Source organism: Rattus rattus, chromosome 3, assembly GCF_011064425.1.
Source record: "Rattus rattus isolate New Zealand chromosome 3, Rrattus_CSIRO_v1, whole genome shotgun sequence".
Taxonomy (NCBI): domain Eukaryota; kingdom Metazoa; phylum Chordata; class Mammalia; order Rodentia; family Muridae; genus Rattus; species Rattus rattus.
Genome location: NC_046156.1, coordinates 134,831,174 through 134,858,998, shown reverse-complemented (window position 1 = coordinate 134,858,998; position 27,825 = coordinate 134,831,174). Strand labels below are relative to the sequence as shown.

General features: G+C 41.4%; 1 protein-coding gene across 1 annotated transcript in view; it reads right to left on the bottom strand.

Moving 5' to 3' along the window:
* Armc1 (armadillo repeat containing 1) overlaps positions 1-27,588 on the bottom strand; it is a 40,550-nt gene extending 12,962 nt beyond the window's left edge. The window contains exons 1-4 of the mRNA XM_032898614.1: positions 27,415-27,588; positions 20,079-20,299; positions 11,186-11,277; positions 4,897-5,086 (exon numbers count right to left, since the gene is read on the bottom strand). Of these exons, the coding sequence (XP_032754505.1) occupies positions 4,897-5,086; positions 11,186-11,277; positions 20,079-20,261 (465 nt within the window). The 5' untranslated portion in view covers positions 20,262-20,299; positions 27,415-27,588. The remainder of the gene's footprint in view (positions 1-4,896; positions 5,087-11,185; positions 11,278-20,078; positions 20,300-27,414) is intronic.
* Positions 27,589-27,825: the final 237 nt, after the last annotated feature.

Below are 27,825 nucleotides of genomic sequence, written 5' to 3'. Positions count from 1 at the left end.
GTCTGTCCATGTGTACTCTTCAATTATTTTCTTTTTTAAACGTATTGCTCAGCTCAAGTACAAGCTTGTATTTATTTGAAACAATAAAATGTTCTTGTTTTGTTACAAGAAAGAAAGAAAGAAAGAAAGAAAGAAGGAAAGACAGACAGACAGACAGACAGACAGACCGCCCCTGCAGATACTCCTGCTTCTCAGGTAGCCAGCCATCTCTATTGCTCTATCCACTGACAAAGACACAGCATGTGTTTCAGACCCAAAGCCTCAGGGTTCAGGAACCATGAACTAAAAGCTGTAAGTCAAAATAAGCAACTCCTTTCCTGAGTTATTTCTGTTAAGTAGTTTTACATAGCAACAAAAAGTCTAGCAGAAACCAGCCAGAACTCAGAAGCCTGAATTCAGGACAAAGTTACTGGAGGGTAAAGCAACTGTCAATTCTCAGGGCCAAGCAAATTAAGAATGAAAGGGGGGCAGAAGAGGAAGGAGCCACACAGAAAGACAGCCACTGTCTCCAGAGTCAGTGTGCAGGAGTCACTTCAAGCAGAATGGGTGCTGGGAGGCAACCCGAGGCTGAGCAAGGAGGAACAGAAGGAACAACTCAGGGGCTCGCACTAGGTTAGCCAGGCATCACGGCCTCATGAGCTGCACTAGGCAATAACTGAAGTCCACAGGGTAGGAAGAGCACAGAAGCGTATTGCTCAACAGTATAGCAAACTTATCTTCCCTAGGTTGCAAAGTACGGTCCCACATAAGAAAACTTTAAAACAGAGCTCAAGATCCAACTATTAACAAGCAACAGTTGGTTCACAATAAAGCTGAGCAGGGACTAGTGGGACAGTTTTATTCCCAGTTCACAGGAGGCAGGGGTAGGTAACCTGGTCTACAGAGTGAGTTCCAGGACAGTCAGGCCTTTAGAGGGAGACCCTGTCTTGAAAAACAAAACAGAATGAAGCTGAGGAACATTTACAGGCTATGCATTCAAATGAATTCTGTCTTCCATAATACACAAAATAGCTGGCATTTAATAAAAAGTTACCAGACATTCAAAAGAAGCACACAAACATTACGCTAAACTAGAAAAAACAGTCAAAACCAATATATTTGGAAACAATACAGGTGGTAGAGTTAGTGCACAGGGGCATTAAACAATTTTCCTAAAAGGTTTCTAAGTTCAAGAAGATACAGTGTAAACATGCTATGGTGACATCATAAAATATCTAAGTCAAATGGAAAAATACAATGTAAAAGCATGTTTATAATGAGACACTGGAGAAGAAGAACAGCAAACTCAGCACTCAGAGAAGACAGTAAGAAAAGGTTCACAAAAAGTGAAATGACCGAAATGAAAGAGAAAGGATGAAGTAAACAGGACAAGAGTGAAAGGAGAAGATATCTTAAGTGGCAGACAGCATAAAATTAAGATCCCTGACAGACCCAGGAAAAAGGGAGAAAAATCCGTTTTGAAGAAATCCATCCAAATCTGCCACAAATTTAAATTCACAAAGCCAAGAAGTTAGATAAAATGGGAACAAACAAACAAAAAAAAAACCCCACAAAGACTGGGATTCTGCTGGCCAGAGCTTCACACGTAGACCACAGAGGGCAGTCCTATCACTCAAGAGGCTGTGTATCCTAAAGCTAGCTGTGAAAGGAAGATCTCCCCTGCCTTGGCACAAGAGAGGGAAAGTCCACAGCAATCACGGCAGTTACAACAGTGGAGAGCTGAGACGCAGGCAGTGGGGGGAGGATGAGGAGAGAGAAGGACGGACAGATGACAGCAAACTTTGAACACAAGATGGTGGCTATCTTAGTGTCATTATGGAGTCTGTATCCATCAAATTAAAACCCTTCTTAGACAAAACTCAAAAGAGGCTTTGGAACATAGGAAAATAAAGTTGGAAGGTTGAGTGTTCAAGTTACAATAATAAAGGATATAGCTGGAAGAAGACCTGAGAACCTGTTGGGAGGGGAGAGGGGAAAGGAAGGTAAAAGACAGGTAAGAAAGTAGAAGAGGAAGGGGAAAGGGAGAAAGTGGAGGGGAAAGGGAAACAGAGAAGGTGGAGGGGGAAGAGGGTTGGGAGAAAGTGGAGGGGAAAGGGAGTTGGGAGAAAGTAGAGGGGGAAGGGGATGGGAGATAGCGGAGGGGAAAGGGGATGGGAGATAGTGGAGGGGGAAGGAGGCTGGGAAGAAGTGGAGGGGGAAGGGGATGGAAGATAGAAGGGGGAGGGGATGAGAAGAAGTAGAAGGGGAAGGAGAATGAAAAGAAGTGGAGGGGGAAAGAGGAAGGAGGATGGGGGAGGGAAGAAGTGGAGGGGGATGGGAGAAGGGAAAATATAGTTGCTTTGAAGCACTAGAAGGAATAACAGATTGAGAGCATGAAAAAAAATCTTAAATGAGAAAAATCTTTATCAAAAGGTTCTTGGAGCATGTGGGGGACTACTCCCTGCTGCTAAGAACTATTACTTTATTTCTCAATAAAACCTTGATGTTCTTTTAAAAAGTTGGTTCTCAGTCCCAGCATAGCAGCATATTCCTATAATTAGGGCACACAGTGTTCCTGAGGCTGAGGTAGAACTATCTGAGTTCAAGGTCAACTTGGGGTAAAAAGTGAGAGCAGATCTCAAAACAAGCAAAACAAACAAACAAAACCAAAAAACACAAAACCACAGAACCAACGATGAGCAAGAGCGCCTGCTACCAAGTCTGACAACCTGAGCTTGATCCCCCGAAGAGAAGCAGCTTCTGTTCACCTTCACATGAGCACCCCACCCACCCCCCAAATTAAAATGTAATAGAACATTTGGGTCTTTGAAAAGGTCAATGAAACTGATAAACCTTTAACTTCCAAGAAAAGTCAATCACTAAACTCAGGAATAAAGAAGAAATATTACTGCCAACCTTACAGAAATAAAAAGTTATTAAAGGTTAAGTATCCTTTGTCTGGTCTTGGGATCAAAGTGTTTTGGATCTGGGAGTTTTTTCTAGGTTTTACACTTTTCTGTAAACTTCACTAGTTGAACATCTCAAATTCAAAAATCATTAATTCTTAAGCTAGAAATATGTTTCAGCAGATTAGAGAAACTGTTTTCTTGCAGAAGATCCCATCTACATGGTAGCTCAAAACATTCATAACTCTAGTTTCAGGGATCCAGTGCCATCCTCTAGTACATATACACATATGCAGGCAAAACATTCACACACATAAAGTAGTTTAAAAATCTGTGTTCAACTTCAAACTAGGGACCCCTAGCACTTACCCTGTTAATTCCAAGCTCTTCCACTGGACTGTTCTGAGGGCCCTAGCAACTGCTTACATCATTACCTGCTTGCACCTGTGTGTGCTGTGCACAAAAAGGGCACTCCTGTCAACCCAGATCCATGGACCTCTTAATCTCCCTCTCCCTCCCGTCTCACTCTTTCTCTCTCTCTCTCCCTCCCTCCCTCCATCCATGTGCTCCTCTTTGCTCTTTCTCTCTCTGCCTGTCCCTCTGTCTCTGTCTACATGGTGACTTTTCTGGCCCCATTTTCAGTGAACCTGCCAAGAGCTGCTTTTATATCTGTAATTTGGCCTGGATTGGCTTATTACATGGGCAGAGAAAACTTATTAATCTGAAATAAAATGTTATTCTCCAAACCTTTTTGAGCATCATATTGATATTTAAAAAATAAGGTTTGGATCTTGAAGCATTTCAAAACTTGAATTTTTAGTTCAAGGACACTCAGCCTATATAAAGACTGTGAATAACTGCCAATATTATACAACCTCAACAAAATGTAAAATTATTACAAAGACATAAATAACCAAAGCTTACTAGAAAAAAAATGAAAAAGAAAGGGGAAAAAAGATAACTAGATCTAATAAAGCACATAAAGAAATTCAATTAGTGGTAAAAAAAAAAAAAAACTGTCCACAAAGCAAAGCCCACGGCCAAATGGTGTCATTGATGATTTCAATAAAATGTACAAAAGGGGAGCTAGAGAGATGGCTCAGTGGTTAAGAATATACACAGTCAATGCTGAGCAATAAAATTTAAAACTGGACAAAGAACAAAGAGGAAATGAATACTCCTTTCAAATATAAATCTGAAGTAAAAGTATACACAATAAACCCCAATTTAACCACTAAAGCAATGACCAACACAAGTCTAAAATGTTGCTCCGCATCATTAGTTATCAGGAGACTATAGATCAAAACCATTAACCCACAAAACCCACCAGAGGATGTGGAGACACTAGGCCCCTCATACAATGCTAGTTGAAATAGAATATTGTGCAGCCACTGTGAACAATATGATAGTTCATCATACCATAGATATTAAAGAAATTAAGCTTATAATTACCATATGGCTGAGCAATGCCACTAGGTATATACCGAAGAGGATGCTGACACTGTGCTTTAAAAAAGACATAACACACAGGCTCTCTGCAGGTTTTTAAGAGCCAAGACTAAGAAACAGAGCAAAGCAGTACTGCATGCCATTGGATGGAATACATACGAAGTGATGCACAGGTCCATCCAATGAGCCCCTCAAAAGTTATCCTAGCCAGGGAGCCTTTTAATACCTACAGGACCTAATAGTACTGTCCTGTCTTTCTTCTGACATTAGTAAGTTATAACTCATCTACATAAGTCATGCACAGCTCTAATTAGACCTATTTATAAGTCTTGCATTTATGTCAGTTTAGGTGTTTTAATACAAATTCTTTAAGTTCTACTATTACATTTAAAACTGCTATGCATGCTGATTGGCCAGTATCTTTACCATAAGACGACCTTTTTGTCTTAAGTATATTAATATTGCAATTTTTTCTTAGAAAATGTTAGCAAGTGACTACAAAGAACAAGTTTGGTGATACAATTTTCACTGTTATCTTATTATCCACATCTCTAAGTCTTACCGTATCGTCGAGACCGTCTATGTGCAAAACTACTGTTTTGGCACGTTTGTTTGTAGTCCCCAGAAAAAACTGAGCTTTCCTTCTACGTGAATTCATTTCATTAAAACTATCACCATCAGCCATATTGGAGGATTGAAGAATGTCATAGATTTCTGAGGCCAGAAGTTTTGTTTCTCCTGGAGTTGTAGTCCTTGAAAAAAAATGCATAAATATAAAGTCACTTTTATTGGTGTTATAATTTTACTTCTCAATTTTGATAAGTTTTGTTTCCTTCAGCCTGATACCTTGTTCAATTAAGAAGAAACACGAATGAGTCTTAGAATAACTGTAATGTAAAAATGGTGGTGTGGTTCAGAAGGCAGAGTGCTGGGCTAAGATGTATAAAGCTCTATGTTCAATTTCTAGCAGCATCACATAAACAGAGTACAGAGACATCCTCCTATATTAACACACGCAGGAGGAAGGCAGGAAGTTCAAGGTCTTCCTTGGCAACACAAGTTTGAGATCAGTCTTGTAATATAAGATTCTCATTCAATGAATGAAAAGGAAAGAATAAGAACCACCTATTTCCCTTGTACCAGAGATGTGGGCAGAGGTGTTCAGAAGTGGTGGTCTGTCCTGAGGTCTCAGGACGTCTGCACTTCTGGGTGTTCAGCTCTCTTCCCCATGGGATTTGGGTGCAGGGAACTGTGGGATGGGATCAGTTAACTTCTGGGCAGAGCCAGAACAGGAAGTGCCCTGACTCAAAGGACTTCTGCCTCTGTGTGTCCTGAATCCACCTGGCAGGTCCACTCCTTCTTAAAAGAGGAAAAAAATATCCATAGGAGGGGATATAGAAGCAAAGTTTAGAGCAGCGACTGAAGGAATAGTCATTCAGAGCCTGCCCCACATGTGGCCCATATATATACAGCCACCAAAACTAGGTGAGATTGATGAAGCTAAAAAGTGCATACTGAAAGGTACCAGATACAGATTTCTCCTGAGAGACACATCCAGAGCATGTCCAATGCAGAGGTCGATGCTAGCAGCAAACCAGTGAACAGGACCCCCTTTGGGGGAATTAGAGGAAGGATTGAAAGAACTGAAGAAACTTGCAACCCCTTAAGAACAACAATGCCAACCAACAGAGCTTTCAGGGACTAAACCACTACCGAAATACTATACATGGACTGACCCAGGGATCCAACTGCATATGTAGCAGAGAATAGCCTTGTTGGGGCTATTCCCCAGTGGAAGGGGAAGCCCTTGGTCCTGCCAAGGTTGGACCCCCAGTGCTGGGGAATGCTGGGGGTGGGTAAGGGGGATGGATGGAGGAACATCTGTATGGGAGAGGGGGAGAGGATGGGCTTATGGACAGGAAACCGGGAAAGGAAAAATAATTTGAAATGTAAGTAAAGAAATATATCTAATAAAAAAAAAATACTGTGATTAAAAAAAATCATCAATAATGTAGGGAAAGCATTTAGTCTGTAAGATCTCCCTTCAACTTTTTACACAGTCCAGGCTAACTTTCTGTACCTCATTCTGGTGGTTGGAATGAAAATGGCAGACACAGACTCATAGGGAGTGGCACAATTAGGAAGTGTGGCCTTGTTGGTGAAAGTTTGTCACTGGTGGGTGGGTTTTGAGGTATGGAGTGCTCAAGCCAGGCCCATGTCTGTCTATCTCTCTGTCTGTCTGTCTGTCTGTCTCTCCCCCCACCTCCTACTTGCTGCCTTCTGATCCCGATTTAGAACCCTCAGCTACTGCTCCAGCACCATGTCTACCTGTGCATTGCCATGCTTGCCACAGTGATCAATGGCCTAACCTGTGAACTGGAAGCTAGTACAAATTAAATGCTTTCTTTTGTAAGAGCCGCTATGGTCATGGTGTCTCTTTATAACAATACAACCCCTAACAAAGACACTTATAATAAGCCACCAGGCCTGGCTAGGCTGTAACAATCTCCTAGTTTCATTTAAAACATGATTGAGATCCTAGCATGGTTCAGAACTACATTTAATTGAAATCATTAACTAGGAAACCAAGTAACAAGAGCAAGTTACCACATTTCTTTGAACCACCAATTTTTGTTCAAAACATTTTTCTTTTATTGATTCAGGTAGCTTATGCTATTTTTAAAGTTGAACTGCAGAGGCAGAGAGCTGCAGTACAGGTATTTTTCAATGTTTGAAAACAATCCAATGAGATGGAAACTGCTGACCAGCATATAAACAATGCCATTAGCAGGGCCAGGAAAGAGCTCAGCAGGGAAAGTATGCGCCATGCAAGAGTGAGAAATGGAGTTTGGACCTCCAGCACCCAAGGAAATGCGAGTTAGCAGGATAGTCTGCCTGTAATTCTAACACTAAGCAAACAGACTAATTAGGTTAACTAGACTATCTATATTAATACACCATTCAAATACAAATGCTTCAAATGCTTATTTTATGGAACAGAGGTGACTTTTCACAAGCTTGAAGAGCAGCTAAAAAACAAAACAAAAACAAAACAACACATGAGAAGTTTGAAAGGGAACCTTCAAATACTGAGATCTACAGATGTCAAATTAACTGTAATGTCTTTCTGTCTTATCTATTTATCAAATCTTATTATCTTTACTATTAAAAGGGCTCTGGGACCAAATTAGAATGGGTATGTAATAAACATTTTACTAATAGTGGAGCAAGGAATCACCATACTGTTCTAAAAATATATACTTTATTCAAAAAAAAGAAAAAAATAACAATTTCAGAAGCCATACAGATACACTAAGTATATGTCTCTGGGCCTAATTAATCTTCTGTCCTCTAAAATAATGTTTTGAACACACACACAGGTAAAGAAAGACACACACGAACACAGTCAGAAACAGACAAGACAGACACACAGACAGACACACACACACACAGACAGACAGACACACACACACACACACACACACACACACACAGCATTACAGGCCAGTGAGGTGGTTCAGCAGTAAAAGGTGCTTACTCAAGCTGTCCTCTGACTTCTACAACCAGGCACAGATCCATGTAAGATGGATGGATGGATGAAAGGATGGATGGATGGACGGACAGATGGACATAAATTAGATAAATAAAGGACTTGTTCTTCTTCTACAGTTGTAACAGCAAGTATAGCAGCTTCAGAACCATCACAAACCCAAGGGCAGGGGATGCTCTTCCCAAGCTGCCCCAGGTAAGATCTGTCATTTCTGTTCAGTGTAAGACTGCTCTAAAAGACATTTTTGTTTACAACTGCCCACTGGGATGGCTGTCAGGTCTATACTGAAATCAGAGACTGTATTCATTTGCTTCCTTTCTTGTTGAATGTGTACTGGAGTATGCCCAACCCAGTTCTACCCTCCTTTATGCCTAAGACATTAATGTACAACATTTCTAATTTTATCGCAGATCTTCTTCCTTGATGATCTACCAACATAATGTCTTCAATTTCTCGTAGTAAACTCGCAGTGGTCAGTCACTCTACCAACTTATCTTTTCCATATACATACTCTTTACCATATCTTGAGCCAACAAGGGTAAGAAATTAACTTTACAGGTTAAATGTATGTAACCTAAATTTACTTTAAATTGTTTAAGTTCAAATACAAAGTATATTTTAATTTTTCAACATTATTCTGGTTTTTTAATGTTTTGGGTTTTTTTTTCATGCTTATGGGTATTTTGCCTGTACGTATGCCTGTGCACTACATGCATGCAGTGCCCACAGAAGCCAAAAGAGGGGTCCAGATCCCCTAAAACTGGCATTTTGGATAGTTATGAGTGACCACGTGAGTGAGAGAAGAAAGGCTGGGTCCTCGGGAAGAGAAGCCAGGTGCTCTGAACCAGAGTCATCTCCTGTTTTTAGAAGCAATCTCTATAGCCCAAGCTGATTTCTAACTCCTGCCATCCTTCTGACGCAGCCTCTTGTGTGCTGATATTTCTGGTATGAATAGTAATCACACCTAGCTCTTTCTCTCTCTGCCTCTGGAGTGCTTAGAGTAAAGGTGTGTGCCATCACCACAGGGCTTCAACACTAGTTTTAAATCTAATTTACCACATCTTTTTTGTACCACTTACTTTGAATTTCAATAACTATGTCTGTTTAAGGAACACACATGCCACTAATTTGAAATATAAAGATAAATACAATTATATTTATCAAGTTAAATGGCTCTAAGTTTCCATGAGCTTCCAATCAGACTCACTGATAATCTCACCAAAAGAAATTTTCAATTTCCATGACCCTGACAAAGGGTCTTTTGAATAAAGCTAAGATAATGTAATAACAGGGACAGTGTACCACACTATCCCCTGCAGATCCCCTACTATGACTAGCTGTCTGCTACCAAATCAAATCGTTTATTTTATAAAACTTCATTCAGTGTAGGACTTTTTCTTACATAAACACAGACAGACACAAACATGGACACACACACACACATATATATACATTATTTTTTTTTTAATTTTTAGACAATGACCTACAAGTGAGTGCTTTCTTGATCTCCTTTTTTAGCTAACAGGAAATAAGTGAATTTTAAATCTTTAAAGCATAAACTCACAAACAGCAGTTATTGACCTAGAAAGTACAATGGGAAGGAATGTTTGACAGATACTAAAATCCATGGATACTCATCTGTCTTCAAATCTGTCTTCAAATCTGAACGAGATCCTGTCTCCCTGTTTCTGTCACATCAGTTATAGATATCCTAGTGTTAACTCTAAAACTCAGAGGAGAGAGAAGCAAATGAATTTTGAAATATTTATTAATACCCCAGAAATGTTTATATCTTAAAATATAAACATTTATAAGAACTGTAAATACCCACATTTATCAATAAAAAACAAAAACAGGTAGGCATGGTGGCACATACTTTTAATCCTAGCTCTCAGGAGGCAGGGCCAACAGATTTGTGAGTTCGAGGCCAGGCTGATCTGCAGAGCTAGTTTCAGGACAGCAAGAGCGACACAGAAAACTAATATTCATTAGCAAAAAATATTTGGGCATAAAACCTACAGAAGCCTATTCTTCTGTTAGAGGTAAATTTTCCAAATAGTACTTGAAGCTTAAAAAAGAAAGTGAAATTTGAGTCTCGGTTCAGTTGCACAGACCGTCTCTCTGGGACCTCCAAGGGCACCACTGACTGTCTGCCTGCAGTACTAACTGACTGTCTGCCTGCAGTACTAACTGTCTGCCTGCCTGCAGTACTAACTGACTGTCCTGCCTGCAGTACTAACTGACTGTCTGCCTGCAGTACTAACTGACTGCCTGCCTGCAGTACTAACTGACTGTCTGCAGTACTAACTGACTGTGCCTGCAGTACTAACTGACTGTCTGCCTGCAGTACTAACTGACTGTCTGCCTGCAGTACTAACTGACTGTCTGCAGTACTAACTGACTGACTGCCTGCAGTACTAACTGACTGTCTGCCTGCAGTACTAACTGACTGTCTGCCTGCAGTACTAACTGACTGCCTGCCTGCAGTACTAACTGACTGTCTGCAGTACTAACTGTCCGCCTGCAGTACTAACTGACCGTCTGCAGTATTAACAACTGACTGTCTGCAGTACTAACTGACTGACCGTCTGCAGTACTAACTGACTGACTGCCCGCAGTACTAACTGACCGTCTGCCTGCAGTACTAACTGACTGTGTCTGCAGTACTAACTGACCGTCTGCAGTACTAACTGACTGTCTGCCTGCAGTACTAACTGACTAACTGACTGTCTGCACTGTGACTAACTGACTGACTGCCTGCAGTACTAACTGACTGTCTGCCTGCAGTACTAACTGACTGTCCGCCCGCAGTATTAACTGACCGCCTGCCTGCAGTACTGACGTCCGTCTGCAGTACTGACTGACCTGTCCGCCTGCAGTACTAACTGACTGTCTGCCTGCAGTACTAACTGACTGCAGTACTAACTGCCTGCAGTACTAACTGACTGCCTGCCTGCAGTACTAACTACTGCCTGCCTGCCGTACTAACTGACTGCCTGCCTGCCTGCAGTACTAACTGACTGTCTGCAGTACTAACTGACTGTCCGCCTGCAGTACTAACTGACTGCCTGCCTGCAGTACTAACTGACTGCCTGCAGTACTAACTGACTGTCTGCAGTACTAACTGACTGACTGTCTGCAGTACTAACTGACTGACTGCCTGCAGTACTAACTGACTGTCTGCCTGCAGTACTAACTGTCTGTCTGCAGTACTAACTGACTGTCTGCAGTACTAACTGACTGTCTGCAGTACTAACTGACTGCCTGCAGTACTAACTGACTGACTGCCTGCAGTACTTACTTCTGGATGACGTTCTGCAAGCTCAGCATCATCCCCAGTTCTCCCTTCATCTTTTCTCTGTTCGCACGACATTCAGCCAAGTATCGGAGCGCCTGCAAGCAAAACAAGAGTCAATTCACACATTGAAACTGCTCAAAATTAATGTCACCTATAACTTACTGCAAAAGCACGAAGAAAATAAGTGTTTTTATTTTTAGCACCAACTGATTTTTAATTCTCCTTTAACTGTGACATTCAAAGAGACCTCCTAGTGGCTGTGAAAACTGAATGTGCACTATGAAGTGAACATTCTGACCTTATCTGCAAGATCAAAATTACGCTGTTTCATGTTCTTCATCATTTCATCTTGACAAGGTCATAAGGAACTATACTCCATTTATTAATCTCAAAAAGTAATTCCACCAAGGCTCCTTGGCATCATCAGAATCCACTTTTCCCACTACAGCAAGTCCTGGATACTCCAACACAACAGAAAAGCAAGTTTTGGATTTAAAATCACATCTCATCATGATAATAGAGGACTTTTAGAAGGACATAAATAACTATCTTCAAGAAATACAGGACAACACAGGTAAACAGGTAGAAGACCCTTAAAGAGGAAACACAAAAATCCCTTAAAGAATTACAGAAAAACACAACCTAACAGGTGAAGGAATTGAACAAAACCATCCAGGATCTAAAAATGGAAATAGAAACAATAAAGAAATCACAAAGAGAGATAAACCCTAGAGATAGAAAACCTAGGAAAGAGATCAGGAGTCATATTTTGCAAGCATCACCAACAGAATACAAGAGATAGAAGAGAGAATCTCAGGGGCAGAAAATACCATAGAAAACAATGACACAACAGTCAAAGAAAATGCAAATGCAAAAAGCTCCTAACCCCAAACATCTAGGAAATCCGGAACACAATGAGAAGACCAAGCCTAAGGGTAATAGGTATAGAAGAGAGAGAAGATTCAGAAGAGCCAGTAAATATCTTCAACAAAATTATAGAAGAAAACTTCCCTAACCTAAAGAAAGAGATGCCCATGAACATACAAAAAGCTGACAGAACTCCAAATACATTGGACCAGAAAAGAAACTCCTCCCTTCACATAATAGTCAAAACACCAAATGCACAAAACAAAGAAAGAATATTAAAAGCAGTAAGGGGAAAAAGTCAAGTAACATATAAAGGCAGACCTATCAGAATTACACCAGAATTCTTACCAGAGACTAAGAAAGCCAGAAGATCCTGGGCAGATGGCATACAGACCCTAAGAGAACACAAATGCCAGCCTAGGCTACTATATCCACAAAACTCTCAATTCACATGAATGGAGAAACCAAGATATTCCATGACAAAACCAAATTTACACATCTTTACACAAATCCAGCACTACAAAGAATAATATAAGGAAAACTCCAACATAAGGAGGGAAACTATACCCTAGAAAAAGCAAGAAAGTAATCTTTCATCAAGTCTAAAAGAAGACAGCCACACAAATGTAATTCCACCTCCAACAACAAAAATAACAGGAAGCAACAATCACTATTCCTTAATATCTCTTAACATCAATGGACTCAATTCCCCAATAAAAAGACATAGACTAACAGACTGGGTACGTAAACCAGACCCAGCATTTTGCTACATACAGGAAACACACCTCAGTGACAAAAACAGACACTACCTCAGAGTAAAAGGCTGGAAAAAAATTGCCAAGCAAATGGTCCCAAGAAACAAGCTAGAGTAGCCATTGTAATATAGAATAAAATGGACTTTGAAGCAAAAGTTATTAGAAAAGATAAGGAAGGAACCTTCATATTCATCAAAGGAAAAACCCATCTCCCATCTCCTACAGAGACTCCAGGTAAACGATGTCTTCTGGTGATATGTCAACCATCAGACATAGACCCAGCACCCTATACATCTATGGATACACAATTAGAACTTCCAAAGCTTGTTAAGTACCTCAGTGTTCTCTTTGGCATCACATATAGAAATTGGTATAATTCAGGGCACAGTAATTGGCTCCCATATAAAGACAACACATGTATTCCTGAAGCAGACCAGATGGAAAGGGGATCAAGGAGAGTGGAGAAAAGGGAAGACAGGTGAGGACATGAGGAACTGTAGGTTTGGTCATGTTAATAAAAATATTCCTCAATAACAACAAAGAGTAGTTCCAATAGCCATCATCTCCCTAGATGTTTTTGCTCATTACTTAAATTGTTGGGGACAAAGCATACAGTGAGCTTTACGAATAAACTGAGTCCTGTTTTTATTACACCTTTCAAATGTATTTTTAAGTAGAAAACAAAGCAACAACAACAACAAAGGCAAATGGCAGTGCCTGCAATCTCACCATGAAGGAGACTGAGGCAGGAGAGTTTGCTGTGAGTCAAAGGCTAGCCCTGACTGCATAATTAAGTCTCAGTATCCCCTGGGCTACAAGAAACCCTATCTCAAAACATCAAAATAAATAAAAAGAAAATTAAAAGATGAACTGATGGCCGCATCTCTGAGTTAGGCTCTTTTTCAGGTCCTTTTTCTCTCACAATTAGCACGTTTTTGTCACTATTTCCCTCTGAGGTTGTTTGGATGTTTCCCTCTACATCTAAACATTGCTATCATCCCCAGACTTCATTACCATCATCCACAGCTATCTCAGCCTACTTATCATTCATATTTCCATTGGGCCTTTGCCTTTCAAATCACTTCCATTGGGCCTTTGCCTTTCAAATAAAAAATGCTACATGGCCCACCCACTGAGATGCCACTATGATATCCAAGTCTGTAGTAGACACTATGATGTTCAAGTCTGTGGTAGAGAGATGAGAGAAAGAGAAGTGGAATGCTTTGAGCACTGTAGAGAAAGATGGAACCGGGGGCGCAAGGGCAGTGAGGAACAGCATGATGGGAGTGAGCAGCCTGCACTACCAACTGAGGACAGGTGAAGTCCTGGTCCCTGCTACCACTGAGGGTTAAATCTGGGTCTACAGCCAGACAGCAACAAGTGTCTGTTAATATCTGTGGCCCATGATACTAACAAAGGCCATGTGGATGTCTCTGGTCTGGCTGCTCCCCGTGACCACGCTGATGTTCAAGGGCTGAGCAGAACTGGCCCAGTTCCTCACTGGCTGAGGCACTCAGGAGAGCTGGCCCCACACCTCACCTGTGTAGCAGCGCAGTAGAGCTGGCACTGGTAATAGGGGCACACAGGTAAGCCGGCTCTGAGGATGTGAGAACAAGAAAGCTGGCTCCTCACCCCCCTCCTCACTGTGGAGGTCATGAGTACGGGAGAGCAGGTCTTGTACCTGTCCCTGGGAGTACAGTAGAGCTGATCCTATTAGCAGGGGATCAGATGAGCTGGCCCTGAGAGCATGAGAGGGGGAGTTGGCCTTGGCCGTTGGGTCAGCTAGACAGGACAGTGCTGGATAGCTGATCTGGTGGAGTGGGTACATGGCGGAGAGTTGCTAGGCTGACCTACAGAGCCACTACCCAAGCCCTGATCCAGGACTTTGAGTTGAGCTATTCCATCCACATCGATTCATCTATGAATTGCTGGAGCGAGTAAAGGCAGAGATGCAAAGGTGCAAGATCTCCATGACAGAGGGCAACAACTGACTATCCAAGGGGAGTCCCAGTGAGGTTCCAGTGTTGACCACAAGCCAGAAGCTTCAAACCAGACCAATGACTCATTGCAATGAACATCTGCAGGTAAAGATGTTGGAATAAAGGGTATACTGTGATACACTACAGCTTCCACAGCAAGAATTCCAGAGACCTCCAGAAGGGAAGAGATTCCTGTTTGAGTACTAATCTGCATTTTGAAGCATACAAGGCCACGTGATGAGGGAATAACCTCACCAGAGAGTAAAACAACAAACCCTGAACTCAGCCTGGGCTGTGGGCAGTTTAGGATGACATTTGCCAGAACAACAAAGACCTCCCCTCCCCACACATAAGGCACTGGGGACAGTGCTGGGATGTTTTCACCTCGGCAGTGGAGGTGTCATAAATTGCATACAGTCTAACAAATCCTAAAGTAGTCTCAAAAATCAAACTGGCCCCAAGTTATCTTAAATCCAACAGTAAACACAGTTCAAGAGTATTTATAGGAATATTTAAAACAATTTCAAAAACCCACAATTAAAAGATTTTAATGCCTGGCATAATTAGAAAATCATCAGATTAGAAAAAAGTGCAGGTAAATATAACTACATCCAGAATAGGGAGGCACAAAGTAACCAAAAGGCAAACTAGAGATTATAAAGTAGAAAGGCATCAAAAGAGAGATTCTCCACTCCATGTCTGAGGATGAGAATGAAAAACACCAGGCAGAGACATTAAGGCGGCAAGCTACTTCTACAGGACGAACATTCGACATGAAACAGTTTAGAGATTACAGAATAAAGAGCAGTGCACTTTAAAATGTAGCATCAGAACCAGCCAAAATAAAGTGCAACACCTAAGAAAAGAGATGAAATAAACAGGCATAAAGGGTCAGTGCCTACAGGACAGCATATGCTAACATATGTGGATGTAGGCATTGGGAAGGGGAAAGACTTTCACTAAAAATTAAAAATAAAAACCTTCAAAAAAAATGGATGGCAATTTGAACATGGAGAAAAACATGGAGATTTAAACCCACAGACCCAAGGAATTCAACAAATTCCAAGTAAAACAATAAAAACAAAATACATCCAAATTTGTAACACACATATTAATCATCTCCTGAAAAACAGTAATATCGTCACAGATAAAGTCACAAAAAAAATTATCAGGATAGCATTTACTCATTAACAGTGATTAAAGGGCTTGCCATGGAAACCTGATGGCCTGAAGTCAATCTCCAGAATATACAGGAGGGGGGAGGAGGAAGAGAAAATTCACTCTTGAAAACTGTCCTTTGACCTTCACGAATGAGCCCTGTCTGTCTGTCTGTCTCTCATACAAACACACAAGCACACGAGAGAGAGAGAGAGAGAGAGAGAGAGAGAGAGAGAGAGAGAGAGAGAGAAAGGCATTATACAGAAAGAAACAAAATAGAGAAAAGAACAAAGAAGCTTAAGAGTGGCCCTTGAGATGGGAGTGTGTAAGTTCACTTGCCACAAAGCCTGACAACCTGAGTTTCATGGTTAGCCTCACATGGTAGAAGCAGAGAACTGACTACTGCAAGTTGTTTTCCAACCTTCATACATGCACACACACAGAAGCATAAAAAATGCTCAAAACAAGTACACCACTTTCCTTATCAGAAATCACGTGAGTTGGCAGCCTGATGCGGTGGCTCACTCCTGTATCCCCAGCACACCTGCCGGCTGCTGAGGCTGAGGCTGAGGCAGACAGAGTCCAGGCAAGTGTGGTTTACACTGTAAGTTTAAGCCAGCCTGGACTACAAAGTAAGGTCCAGGCCAGCTAGGGATAAATGAGACCCTGTCTCCAAACGAAACCAAAGTTGGAGACAAGCTTGAACTACTGGGCAACAGCATTCCAATCCCTATTCCTCCCTTCCCCCCAAATCCTCCAAACGTTTAAGAAGCATCATATTTGAAACTGTGTATGGTAGCACATGCTTATAATCCCAGCATCTGCAAGACAGAGACTGGCAGGTCTCAAGTGAGGGTCTGTCACAGACAAAAACAAACAAAAACCACCATATTTTACATATTTTAATATATTTTAAAGGTAACTAAATGCTTTAGCTAGGTGCTTGCTTAGTATGTGTGAGGTTCCAGTCCAATCCTGAGTATCACACAAAGACTAAAAGAACACTAACTGCTTAAAGCAGTATGTATGCATGTTTACATACCATAGAAACACAGAGAGGTATGATATATGATGAAAATAACACAGCGATAGGAAAGGGAACACATGACACAGCAGGTGCTAATGGTGACAAGGAAGCCATGAACCACTTTTCCTATTTAATATCAATGCCTAAGGTGAAGACAAATGATCTTCATATGGTACACTAAGATATAACCTGCTGTTGTGTGATTCTCACATCACATATAAAGCATATGATCATGTCAAAGTGGACAAGTAAGTTGAAAATGCATATTATTAAACTGGGAGTGACCACTGAAATAAAATAAAGTTTTGACATATGCTATGAAAGGGCAACGATTAAAATGCACACATGCATGTCATCCTGTTTAGAACTTCAGCCCACTGGCCTCAAGGCTTCATTGGTTCCAGCTCCCTTTCTCCTCAGACTGCCGCCTATAATAATCTCACCATTTAGCCACTCCTGCCATGAACCTATTCTAAGTACCTTACAGCCATTCTGCCCAACTTACCTGGCCAAGTACCAACCCCTGGATAAATCCAGCTATTAGGCCATCAGAGCCTATAGCAGGCCTGAAGTGGGAAGAAAAGTAGTTTAATAATCCAGCCATAGGATTGTATTAATCCAATACTACTGCACTAAGCAGTTCTCAACATTGATGAGCAATTTACCCTCCTCCACAGTAAACAGCTTATCCTAATTTCTATACTTAGAAAACTCTCCTCAAAAAATTACCTACTCTGGCCAGCTGTGAAGGCGCCATACCTGTAGTTCCAAACTAAGAAAGATGAAACAGAACAGGTTTCATATAGTAGGAAATTCTATTTCCAAAACAAAATAAAACAAACAAAAAAGAGTTGGTCCAGCTTGTAGCACTATTTTGAAGACTGTATTCTTTTAGGAAGGTCTGGCTAAATTAATTGTGGGGAAAGGTAGACCCATCCCCAGCCACTGTTCAGCTGCTTCACATTTACTGTGATTTCAGAAGTCTACCACATGTTCTCGCCTCCATGGACTCATGAACTGAGCTGCTCTTATCACGCCTTCCCCGTAAACTAAATCCCTCTGAAAAGACAAGTCAAAAGAAAACTTCCCTCCCTTGTGCAGTTTCTGCCTGTTATCTGATCAAAACGACTTATCTCATGTAACCCAGGCTGGCCTTGAATCCCCGACTCTCCTACCTCCACCTTTTATGTGCTAAGATGAGCAGCACAGACCCACCTCTTATACAGACATGGAGCACGCAGAGCAAAGAACATGTGTGATGACCTCATGTGCCCATCATTTGGCATCAGTCACTCGATGGTCTGACTTCATCTCTCTCCCCTGTCATAACTGATCTAAATATTCACTAAATATTTCACTACATCTCTCGGAAATTTGGTTTTGTTGTTATTTATGGTTTTGAGATGTTCTCACTGTACATACCTGGCCAGCTTGAAACTAACTATGTAGTTACTCTGGCCTTGAACTCAGAGGTCCACCAGCTGCTTTCCCCCACATACTGGGATTAAAGGTGTGTGGCACCGTGCCAGGAAGAAATTAGCTTTTAATTATCTTACCAAAATCCTACCCAAATGACTTTCTCAAAAAGTAACAACCTTTCCTTCAAGTCTAAACACATTTTTATTGTCTAATGACTAATGACACAACAGCAAGGCATTTTGCTTTGCTTTGACAAAGTCTCACTATACACCTAACTGGCCTAGAACTCACTATGCAGACCATGCTGGTCTGCAACTCAAGAGATGCCTACCTCTGCCTTTTTAGGTGCCAGTATTAAAAGTTTTCGCCATTATACATGAGAACACTAACACCACACATGAAAACATTACATTTTTTAAATTTGACTTTTATATTATTTATTTTGCGTGCATGTCCCTGCATCAGAACATAATGCATGGAAGCACGAGACAACTTGCAGAAGTTTGTTTGCTCTCTCCTTCTGACATGTGGGTTCCAGACATCAATTCAAGTCATCAGGCTTGGCCGCAAGCACTTTTACCAGTCACTTATTGTCCATAAAAGACTTTATATTTTTTAAAATTGTTTTTCTTGCATATATGGGTATTTGCTTATATGTATACTTGTATACTACAAACTAAGATATTCTGTAAGAGTAGTCTAAGTTCTTAACTGCTGAGTCTAACTAGCCATCAAAAGATTCTTAATGTCATTTACCATATGCTGTATATTCACTTTCAGCCACTTAAAAATTGCTTATGATGAATTCGCTTAAACCAGGATATAAGTCAGGTCCGCAATTAACATTTGACTGATATATCTCTTAAATAAAATGCATAGGGTAACTATCTATAAGAGGAGACTCTGAGGTTAAGTCCTGTTCCTCAGTTGGTTCTTGATTTGTCAATAAGAAGGCCAGGGACAATTGCTGGGCAGAAGGTACAGGCAGGACTTCCTGGTCCCAGGAGGAAAAGACACAAGGAAGGAGAAAAAGCTTTTCTACCATGCTTTGGAGGAAGAATAATGAAGCAATCATGTATGGCCTGGGGTAGAGGGTGGGGGTGGTGCTTAACATCCATGACATCCTAATTTTAACTCTTTGTACTAAAAAGTGCCTTTCTGAACTGAAGAATTCTCTTAATTGATGGCCTAGGGAACATTAGAAGGCTTGCTAAACACGTATAAAGTCCTGGGTTTGAGCTCCAACTACACACACGCGCTATACATTTTACACACACAGAGGGTATGGGGGATGAAAATTGTTACAAGCTGGGTGTGATGAGGTATGTATGCCTGCCTGCAGTCAAAAGATGACTTGTGCCTAAGACCTGGAAGGTCAGCCCAACCAACACAGCAATACATCCATGTCAAAAAAAACAAAAAGAAAAACAAAAAAAAAACCAATACCCAAACTAACAATAGATCACCATGTTAACTGAAAATACCAAGGGCCAGAACATTTTATATAAGTGTTATAGTTATCATTTACATTAAAGAACAAAATCAACATGTTGTTATTTGTGTTAACAAACTACATATATGCCATGGTTTCCCTGTCTTTTACATGCCACAATGCAGACTGTTATCAAAGGTCTTTGAAAATTCTTACTTGCATGGTTAAACAACAAAGCAAAGTATTAAAAGCAACTTACAAGCAAAGCCGAGTGGACGACAGAGGGGTTTGGATGGTCCATAAACAAAATGAGGCCAGGCAAACATCCCTGGTCCTGGACGATGGCTCTTCTATTTAATGGATCTGCTGCTAAATCCCGTAGCTGGTTAACTACTGACAGAGCATCAGGCTCTTCATTCACAGTAGAAGAGGATGAATTCATCTTCTATGACATGCACATGAATAAAAGCTTCTTAAATTCTGTAAAGAGAGTAGAAGTCAGGTTGACATAATTAGTTCTCGTCTGCCAAGGTCGACTAGGATTCCATTTTTTCTATTTATTTACTTACTGAGACAGGTCCCATAGTCCAGATGGCCTCAGACTCACTATGCTGCTGATGTTGTCCATGTATTCCTCATCCTCCTGCCTCTGCTTCTCAAAAGCTTGGATTACACGCAAGCACCAGCTATGCCTAGCAATGGTACCTTTAAGTAACTACATTATATCTTTAGAAAGAAGCAGATGAATCTAAATCACACACACAAAAATAAGGACTGGCAATTCGAAAGCTTGTGAAAAATAAAATGAACATAAGCTGAGGGAAGAAATCAAGTTATTTATATATGCGAAAGAACATATGCCATCCTCAATATTCCAATAAATCCCATTTTAGCAATACATATTTTAACACGAATGTTCCAATAAACACGGTCTTTACGTACAAGCTTGTAACCTTTGCTCTCCCTTTCAAACTGTAACACTGCCAGGACTTTTCCCTCCTAGAACATTTCTAGGCCTAAAACAAATGCCTCAAGGAAAAGTAGTGAGCTGACAGCTTGGGCTTTTCTTACTCATCTGTGGGGAGGGAGTAGGGAGAGACACACAGCAAACTATCTACGAAAGACAATCTCCTAAGGAAAAGGACAGCACCAAAGCAGGCCCTTGCCAGACACTGTGGCCCACCTGTAATGCAAGCTACCTTGGAGACAGAGGCAGGAAATCTCAAGTTCAGGCCCACCTGGGTGACTTATTAAGAAAGACCCCAACTCAAAATGAAAATTGTGTCCAAGGAACTAGCTAAGTGGTAGAGCACTGCCTAGCACACCTTAGTTTCTGAGTCCAATTCCAAACATGGGGAAGGAAAAAAGAGAGGAGAGAAAGAAACAATGAAAAAGGGATTCTCTGCAAGAAGCCAAGAGTCTACCCTGTGTCTCTAATCTGTGCTTCAACCAAGCAAGCTGGGAGACCATGGTGAAAGTGAACTAAACATAAGTCCATGAAGCCATCTCTGTATATGCCATCTCCTAGTGCCTCACAGAAGAGCAGTAGGAAGCAGGAATAGAATCTGAAGTGATACAGACAGTGAAACAGTCACAGAGAAGTTAAATATTTGTTCCAAGTCACCAGGGCACTAAGTATAGACCTGGGACGAAATCTTATTTATTAGTGTTTTCTGCCTCTCAGCTCTCTTTCTACTTCCCAACCCATCCTTTTAAATTCAGCACATCTTTCCTCCAGAGAAGTAACTGGCAAATCTGGGTTTTGTAGGTCACACCTATAATCTCAACAACAAGCAGGAGGATCATGAGTTCATGAGTTCAAGGACTAGGTTACATTGTAAGTCTTTGCTTTAAAAAAAAACAAAACAAAAAAACAGAGCACTTGAGAAAATCTAATAATGTACAAGAAGACATGTAAAAGCCAAAGAAACAAGCATTAAGAAATAAGTTTCATAAATGCAAAAACTTAAAAATCAGTAACTTCAACTAGTCAGACTTTATATTATATTCCTCATTCTAAAGAACATACAGATGTTAACAAAACATAAATGGATAGAACTGTTCATAAAACTCCAGAAAAACTACTAAAGTTATTTTGTGGGCAAAGATAACAAAGTTACACTGGACTCAACACATACAGAGATATACAGAGATAAAGAGCAGAACAGTGTCCTCCTGGAGGAAAGAGTGATAATAAGTATTTCCTAGGCAGGAGCATAGACTGTGACCTCAGGACTCCAGAGGCTGAGGCAGAAAGCTCAGTCAGCCTGGCACCACCCTGACTCAGAGAGGTACTCTGGAACACTGACCTGGGCTCCATCCTCAGTAATGCAAAAGATCCCTTATGCATCCAATGCAGGAAGTCTCCCAGACAGGCCAGACCCAGGTTTGGTCACTTAGGAACTGTTTTAAGGGCCTGGAGAGATGGCAGCACAGTTAAGAGTGCTTCCTGCTCTTCAAGAGGAGCTGAATTCCCAGCACCCACCTCAGTGAGCTCACAACAGCAGTAACCTTGGCTCCAGGCATCCAATGCCTCTTCTGGCTTACAAAGGCACCTATGCACCAGTGGCATACACAGACACAGACATACAAACACATGTATATAAATAAAATCTTTTTAAGGTAGCTAGGATTTCAGAGAAATCCCTTAGAGGATAATCAGTGTTCACATCTGTAAAATGAAGTTGACAACACAAGCTACAAAACAGCATAACGTATCAATGAAATGGCAATACAAAGAGCTCAGTCTATGCCTGAGCACATGTTCAACACATGTCTATGCATACATAGCACATGTTCAACAAAAGGTAGTTTTCAGTTGCATGATTTAAAAAAGTGTAGTGTCAGAATAAATAGCAATTTTAAAACCCGTAGTGGTCTTTAACTCATACCATACTGAGAATAAAAATAGGTATAAATAAATGTAAAATACACTATTTTGCTTGTTTTCTGAGGCAGGGTTTCTCTGTGCAACCCTGGCTGTACTAGAACTTGCTCTGTAGACCAGGCTGGCTTTGAACTCAAGAGATCTGCCTGCCTTCTCCTCTTCTGTGCTGGAATTAAAGGCGTGCACCACTTCCACCCAGCTAATACACATTAATATTTTTAATCTGCAAGCAAATTCAAAGAAAACTCTATTTAAAATCAAAATAGTATGGCTACTTTTGCTATTCTAAAAGTCAGGATAAACGAAAAGACAGTGGATTGCACACACGTGTGAGACTACCAGGTTTAGGATTTGTGGTCATTCAGGGTCCTCCATCAGCACCTGAATATCCTTGCTTATAAATATTAGCTTACCCACAGATTTTGGGCTGTCAATGGCACAAGTCTCAACAAACGTAGAGGAAGAACCAGACACTCAACTATGCATGGTGGCACATGCCTATAATACCTACAATTCTGAAGTTGAGAGGAAGTAGGGAGAGGTTCAAAGTCATCCTGATACATTGCAAGTTTTAGATCAGTCTTTGCTATATGAGATCCAGTGTCAAAAGCAAAAGCAAAAAGCACGCACTGTAAGACGGCTCAGTAAAAGCCCTTGCTGCCAAACCTGACGACTAAGTCCCATATCTGGAACCCAAACATGGGAAGAAGAGAACCTACCCCACAGCTTTTCTCTGACCTCCACCCTTGGCACATGGTGGCATATGAGCACCAATATGTACATAAACCTACATACAGTAAATGAATGCATGCTAACACACACTCACCACAACAAAGCCCAACACAGCAAACACTGGTTTTTTCGGTGTCCAGGCTTTGACGCTGTAGCAGTCTGTTTTTATCTGTCATCCTTCCATAACTACTCAATGGAGATTATCCCTTAAATGCTATATATAATTTTCCTGTACCTTTAAAATGGCCTGCAGTCAAAATATCTTAAAACTTCCAGTCCTCAAACCCTACTCATAAGAACTCAAACTAGCGTCTACCCAGGGAAGAGTCAGGAATATCAGGCAATGACAGAAACTCAACAACCAAAGCAAGGAGAGTTGTGGTCAAATGTCACAGCAACTACACCTTTTAAACAAGATAAGAAAAGCAGGCAGGCGGTCTCAGATTTGCCCAAACTGCAGGTTTTACATAAAACTTCAAAGCAAGGCTATTCAATGTCAAAGGTTCATTTTATTTTAATATCTTGATGGCATCAGGTTACAGACACCACTTTTTGACTATGTAGTCTGAACTTTTCAAATAATCAATGTTTTAGCAGATTGCTGAGTTCACATAACCAATATTTATTTATCTTTTGAGTCAAGGTCTCACTGTACAACCTAAGGTAGCCTCAAACTTGTAGGAACCCTCCTGCTAAAGTTCCCCGAGTACTGCGATTACCTGAGTACATGCTCATGCCTGTCACAATAGATGACTTTATAAGAGAGTTATGTTGGGGTGAGGAAGATAGAAACTGGCCTGGGGATGAAATGCCATAACCTTATTCCCTAGTGCCATATACACATACAATACGAGAAAAACAGGAGAAGGGGCAAAAGGCAGGACACTGGGACAAGGACAGACACATTCTCTATCTGCTTTCTAGAGTGACAGGATGACAGATGAGTTTACCACTGCCTAACTCAAAAGGTAGAACTTGGAGATGAAGAGATGGCTGAGTGGTTAAAAGCACAAACTGCTCTTGCAGAAGACCCAGGTACAGCTCTAAACAGGCATGTTTGTTGTTTACAACCATCCATAACTCCATTTCCAGGGTATCTGATACCCTCTTCTGGCCTCCATGGGCATGTATGCAAATACACATAATTAAAAATTAATCTTTTTAAAAATGAAACTTGAAGTGCAATTTATGTACTGAATATTCTTTGTAGCTTTGTGTTCACTATCAACTTAGATTGTTTTAAGAGAAAATTTTCCTTCACAGGATGGAAAAATAGTTATATGTGATTACTGCAGGGTTTACTCCACACTTTCTCTATTCCAAATTTAGCAGACATCAAAATAAATGGAGGAAAGGAATTAATATACAATGACATATATGTATGTATGTATATAAAGATGCCATCGTGGAATCAATTACTTTGTATGCTAGTGTAGACCCTTGGCCTCCACAAATGTGCACAGACATGCACCCTATGTGCACACATGCATACTGACCATTGTGGAGAAGACTGAGTACTGACTGAGCAAGCACAAGGACCTGCATTTGAATCCCAAGTGCCAGTGTAAAACAACAAAACCAAGCACAGTGGTGCACACCCGGTAATTCCAGTGCTTGGGCTACAGAGGCAGGTAGAGCTCTGGAACTCACAGATCAGCCAGCTTAGCTCCTCCAGGTTCTGCAAGGACCCTGCCTCAAAAAATAAGGTTTCAGAAAGAGATGGAGGAAGATACTCAAAGCTGACCTCAAACTTCCACAGGCATTCATACACACAGATACATACACAAGTGTGCGTGTGTGCACACACACAAGTGCACACAGCACAAAGAGGGACAAATAACTTCAAATAACCTGAAATGCTGACCTGGGCACATTTATACTAGCTAAAGAACCACAATGAAGATTAAAACAAATTAAAAAACCCTTTCCTTTCGGTGATGAATACCACATTAGCACAAACACAAATGTGCTTGTTCGTCTGTTTGTAAGTTGTATTTTCCATCAAAAGCACTAACGTCGAGAAGCATGAAGCCACACAGCATCAATCAGTACAATTTCCTTGGGCCTATCCAAATCATCAGTAGGTGTTTTTGGAGGCTAGACCCAAGATCTATGCATAGCAAATAATTTGTGGTGCAAGCAAGAGCCTGAAACTTTACACTGGTGTCTAAACCAATGCCTCTAAACACGGCACTGAAGCAGGGCTAAAGAGATGGCTGGGCAGTTAGAAACACTGGCTGACCTTCCGGAAGACCAGCTCCAACTCCCAGCACCCAGAAAGCAGCTTCCAATCTAACTCCAGTTCCAGGGGATCCGATGCCCTCTTCTGGCACCAGGCATTCACACGGTGCAGACATATATGCAGTCAAAACAATCATAGAAATTACATTTTTTAAATTATCAAAACACTGAAAACTAAAACTCTCCGAAACACTATCTTTAATTATTGAGAATTGGGATACGTGAATCCGGCAGTTTGTTTCAGCTTTATCATCAAATAACCAAATGAATAAACTGGAAAAACTGGGAGCAGTAGCAACTCTACCCCTTCCTTCCAAAAATAAACTAACTGGAAGGTCTTCATGACAAATATAAGAAACTGGGGGTGGGGCTTACATACGGGGGCTAGCCTGTGGCAAACATAAATATAGAACACAAGGTTCTTTTAACCTGACTGTCAGCAGTAAATTAGCATTCCCTTTGTCTTAATTTGCTTTTACTTCTAAAACCAGCACCTGATGTCAATTACACGATTACAAGACAAGTTTGAAACTGTTAATACTGATACCTACTTTAAGATTTGGGAATGCTAAGTTAAAACTCTCACGAGACACATTCATTTTCTGAAAAGGAAACCACCACTCTTACAAATGACAAAACTGTGAAATAAAAATTTTGTTCTTGTGACTAGAGGTCACAGTGCATAGAATGTATGCCTTTACTCTTATTTCTCCTTACTTAGCTCTGGCTGACCTATGTAGCCGTGATGAGCCTGGAACTAAGAGAGATCTGCTGGCCAATCCCTCCCAAATGCTGGGATTAAAAACGTACACCATCATGGCCCTTATTTTCTCTTCCTTGGTTCTATGTGGACAAATACAACCCTATTCAAACTTTAAGGAGCACTGCGATCACCTAAGAGACCTGGATAAAAAGCAAGTTCAAGCCCAGTAGGTACAACAAGGTCTGGGAATCTGAGATGTCCAACCAGCTTCCAGATGAGGACTATACCGTTATCAGGCAGGAAGTCCTTGAAGCACGGAGTTAGAGACACGCGGGACATTTTATGTTTGGGCAGATGTCAGAAAGGTATTCCTCTTCTTTTAGCTTAGAATCACCACTTAATAAAAGTATTTAGTTCTCACGTGCTAAGAGCTGCGGCGGGTACACACTTAGCCTAAATCCTTAGTGATTAAATGAGGTTGAAAAGCAACCACCACCATCTGAGAACTAAGAGAGATCTGCCCTGAGACCCGATCTGGCTTCTCCTTGCGATTAACTAACTGTTAACTCTTCTGGAATTGAGTTACCGTCTCCAAGCCTCAGTTTCTTCAGGTCTTGAGCGCATATCGGAGTGAAAGAAAATAAGAATGCAAGACAGTAAAATGTCTGGCAAGTACTATGCAAGCACAGAACTCCTAACCCAGTGGGAAACTTCTATTACAAGCGCTGGAGAGATAGAATCACGAAAGGAGACGCTAACTGCACAAATGCCCACCACCTGTGGACTCGGGTTTCTCTTGAATGAAGGCCTGCGCGCAGAGAGTAGCAGCCATTCCGGGTTTACAGAAAGAATACCGAGACGTGGACAGCCGCTATGATTAGGGCCGGCTGGCTGGTCAAAATAGGAGGCGGGGAGAAGAGCAAGCGTCCGGAGCCTGCAGAGGCAGCCCGCGGGATGCCGGCAGGAGGCGGGCGCGGTGGAGAGCCCGCGCAGCAGCGGCCCCTCGGCCCCACCTCGGCCCAGGCTACGTACCCTCCAGAGCTCCGGGCGTCCGGAGCCTGCCGCAGCATCAGAGCCGCACCCACCACGGCGGACGACCGGCGGCGAAAACCCTGACCCGCGGCCTGACTCAAAGAACCACAGGGCTGAGTCGCTGGCGGCGGAGCTGCTGAAGGCTCCGCGGTGACCCTGTCACCTCTGCTGGCTTTATCAACCCATTGGCTGAGAATGAAGCAACGTGAGGAAAGACAACCAATCAGAGAAGGGATATTTTCAAACCTGGTCGCTCATTGGTGAACTAGACGGGACCTATGAGGACCCAGAACACTGAATTGGACCCAAGGGCTCGCCGTCCAGAGAGTGCTAAACAAATTTATATCCGTCGCGATTCCGCGACTACAATTCCCAGGGTTCCCGCGGCAGGAAAAGCTTCTTCTGTGTTCA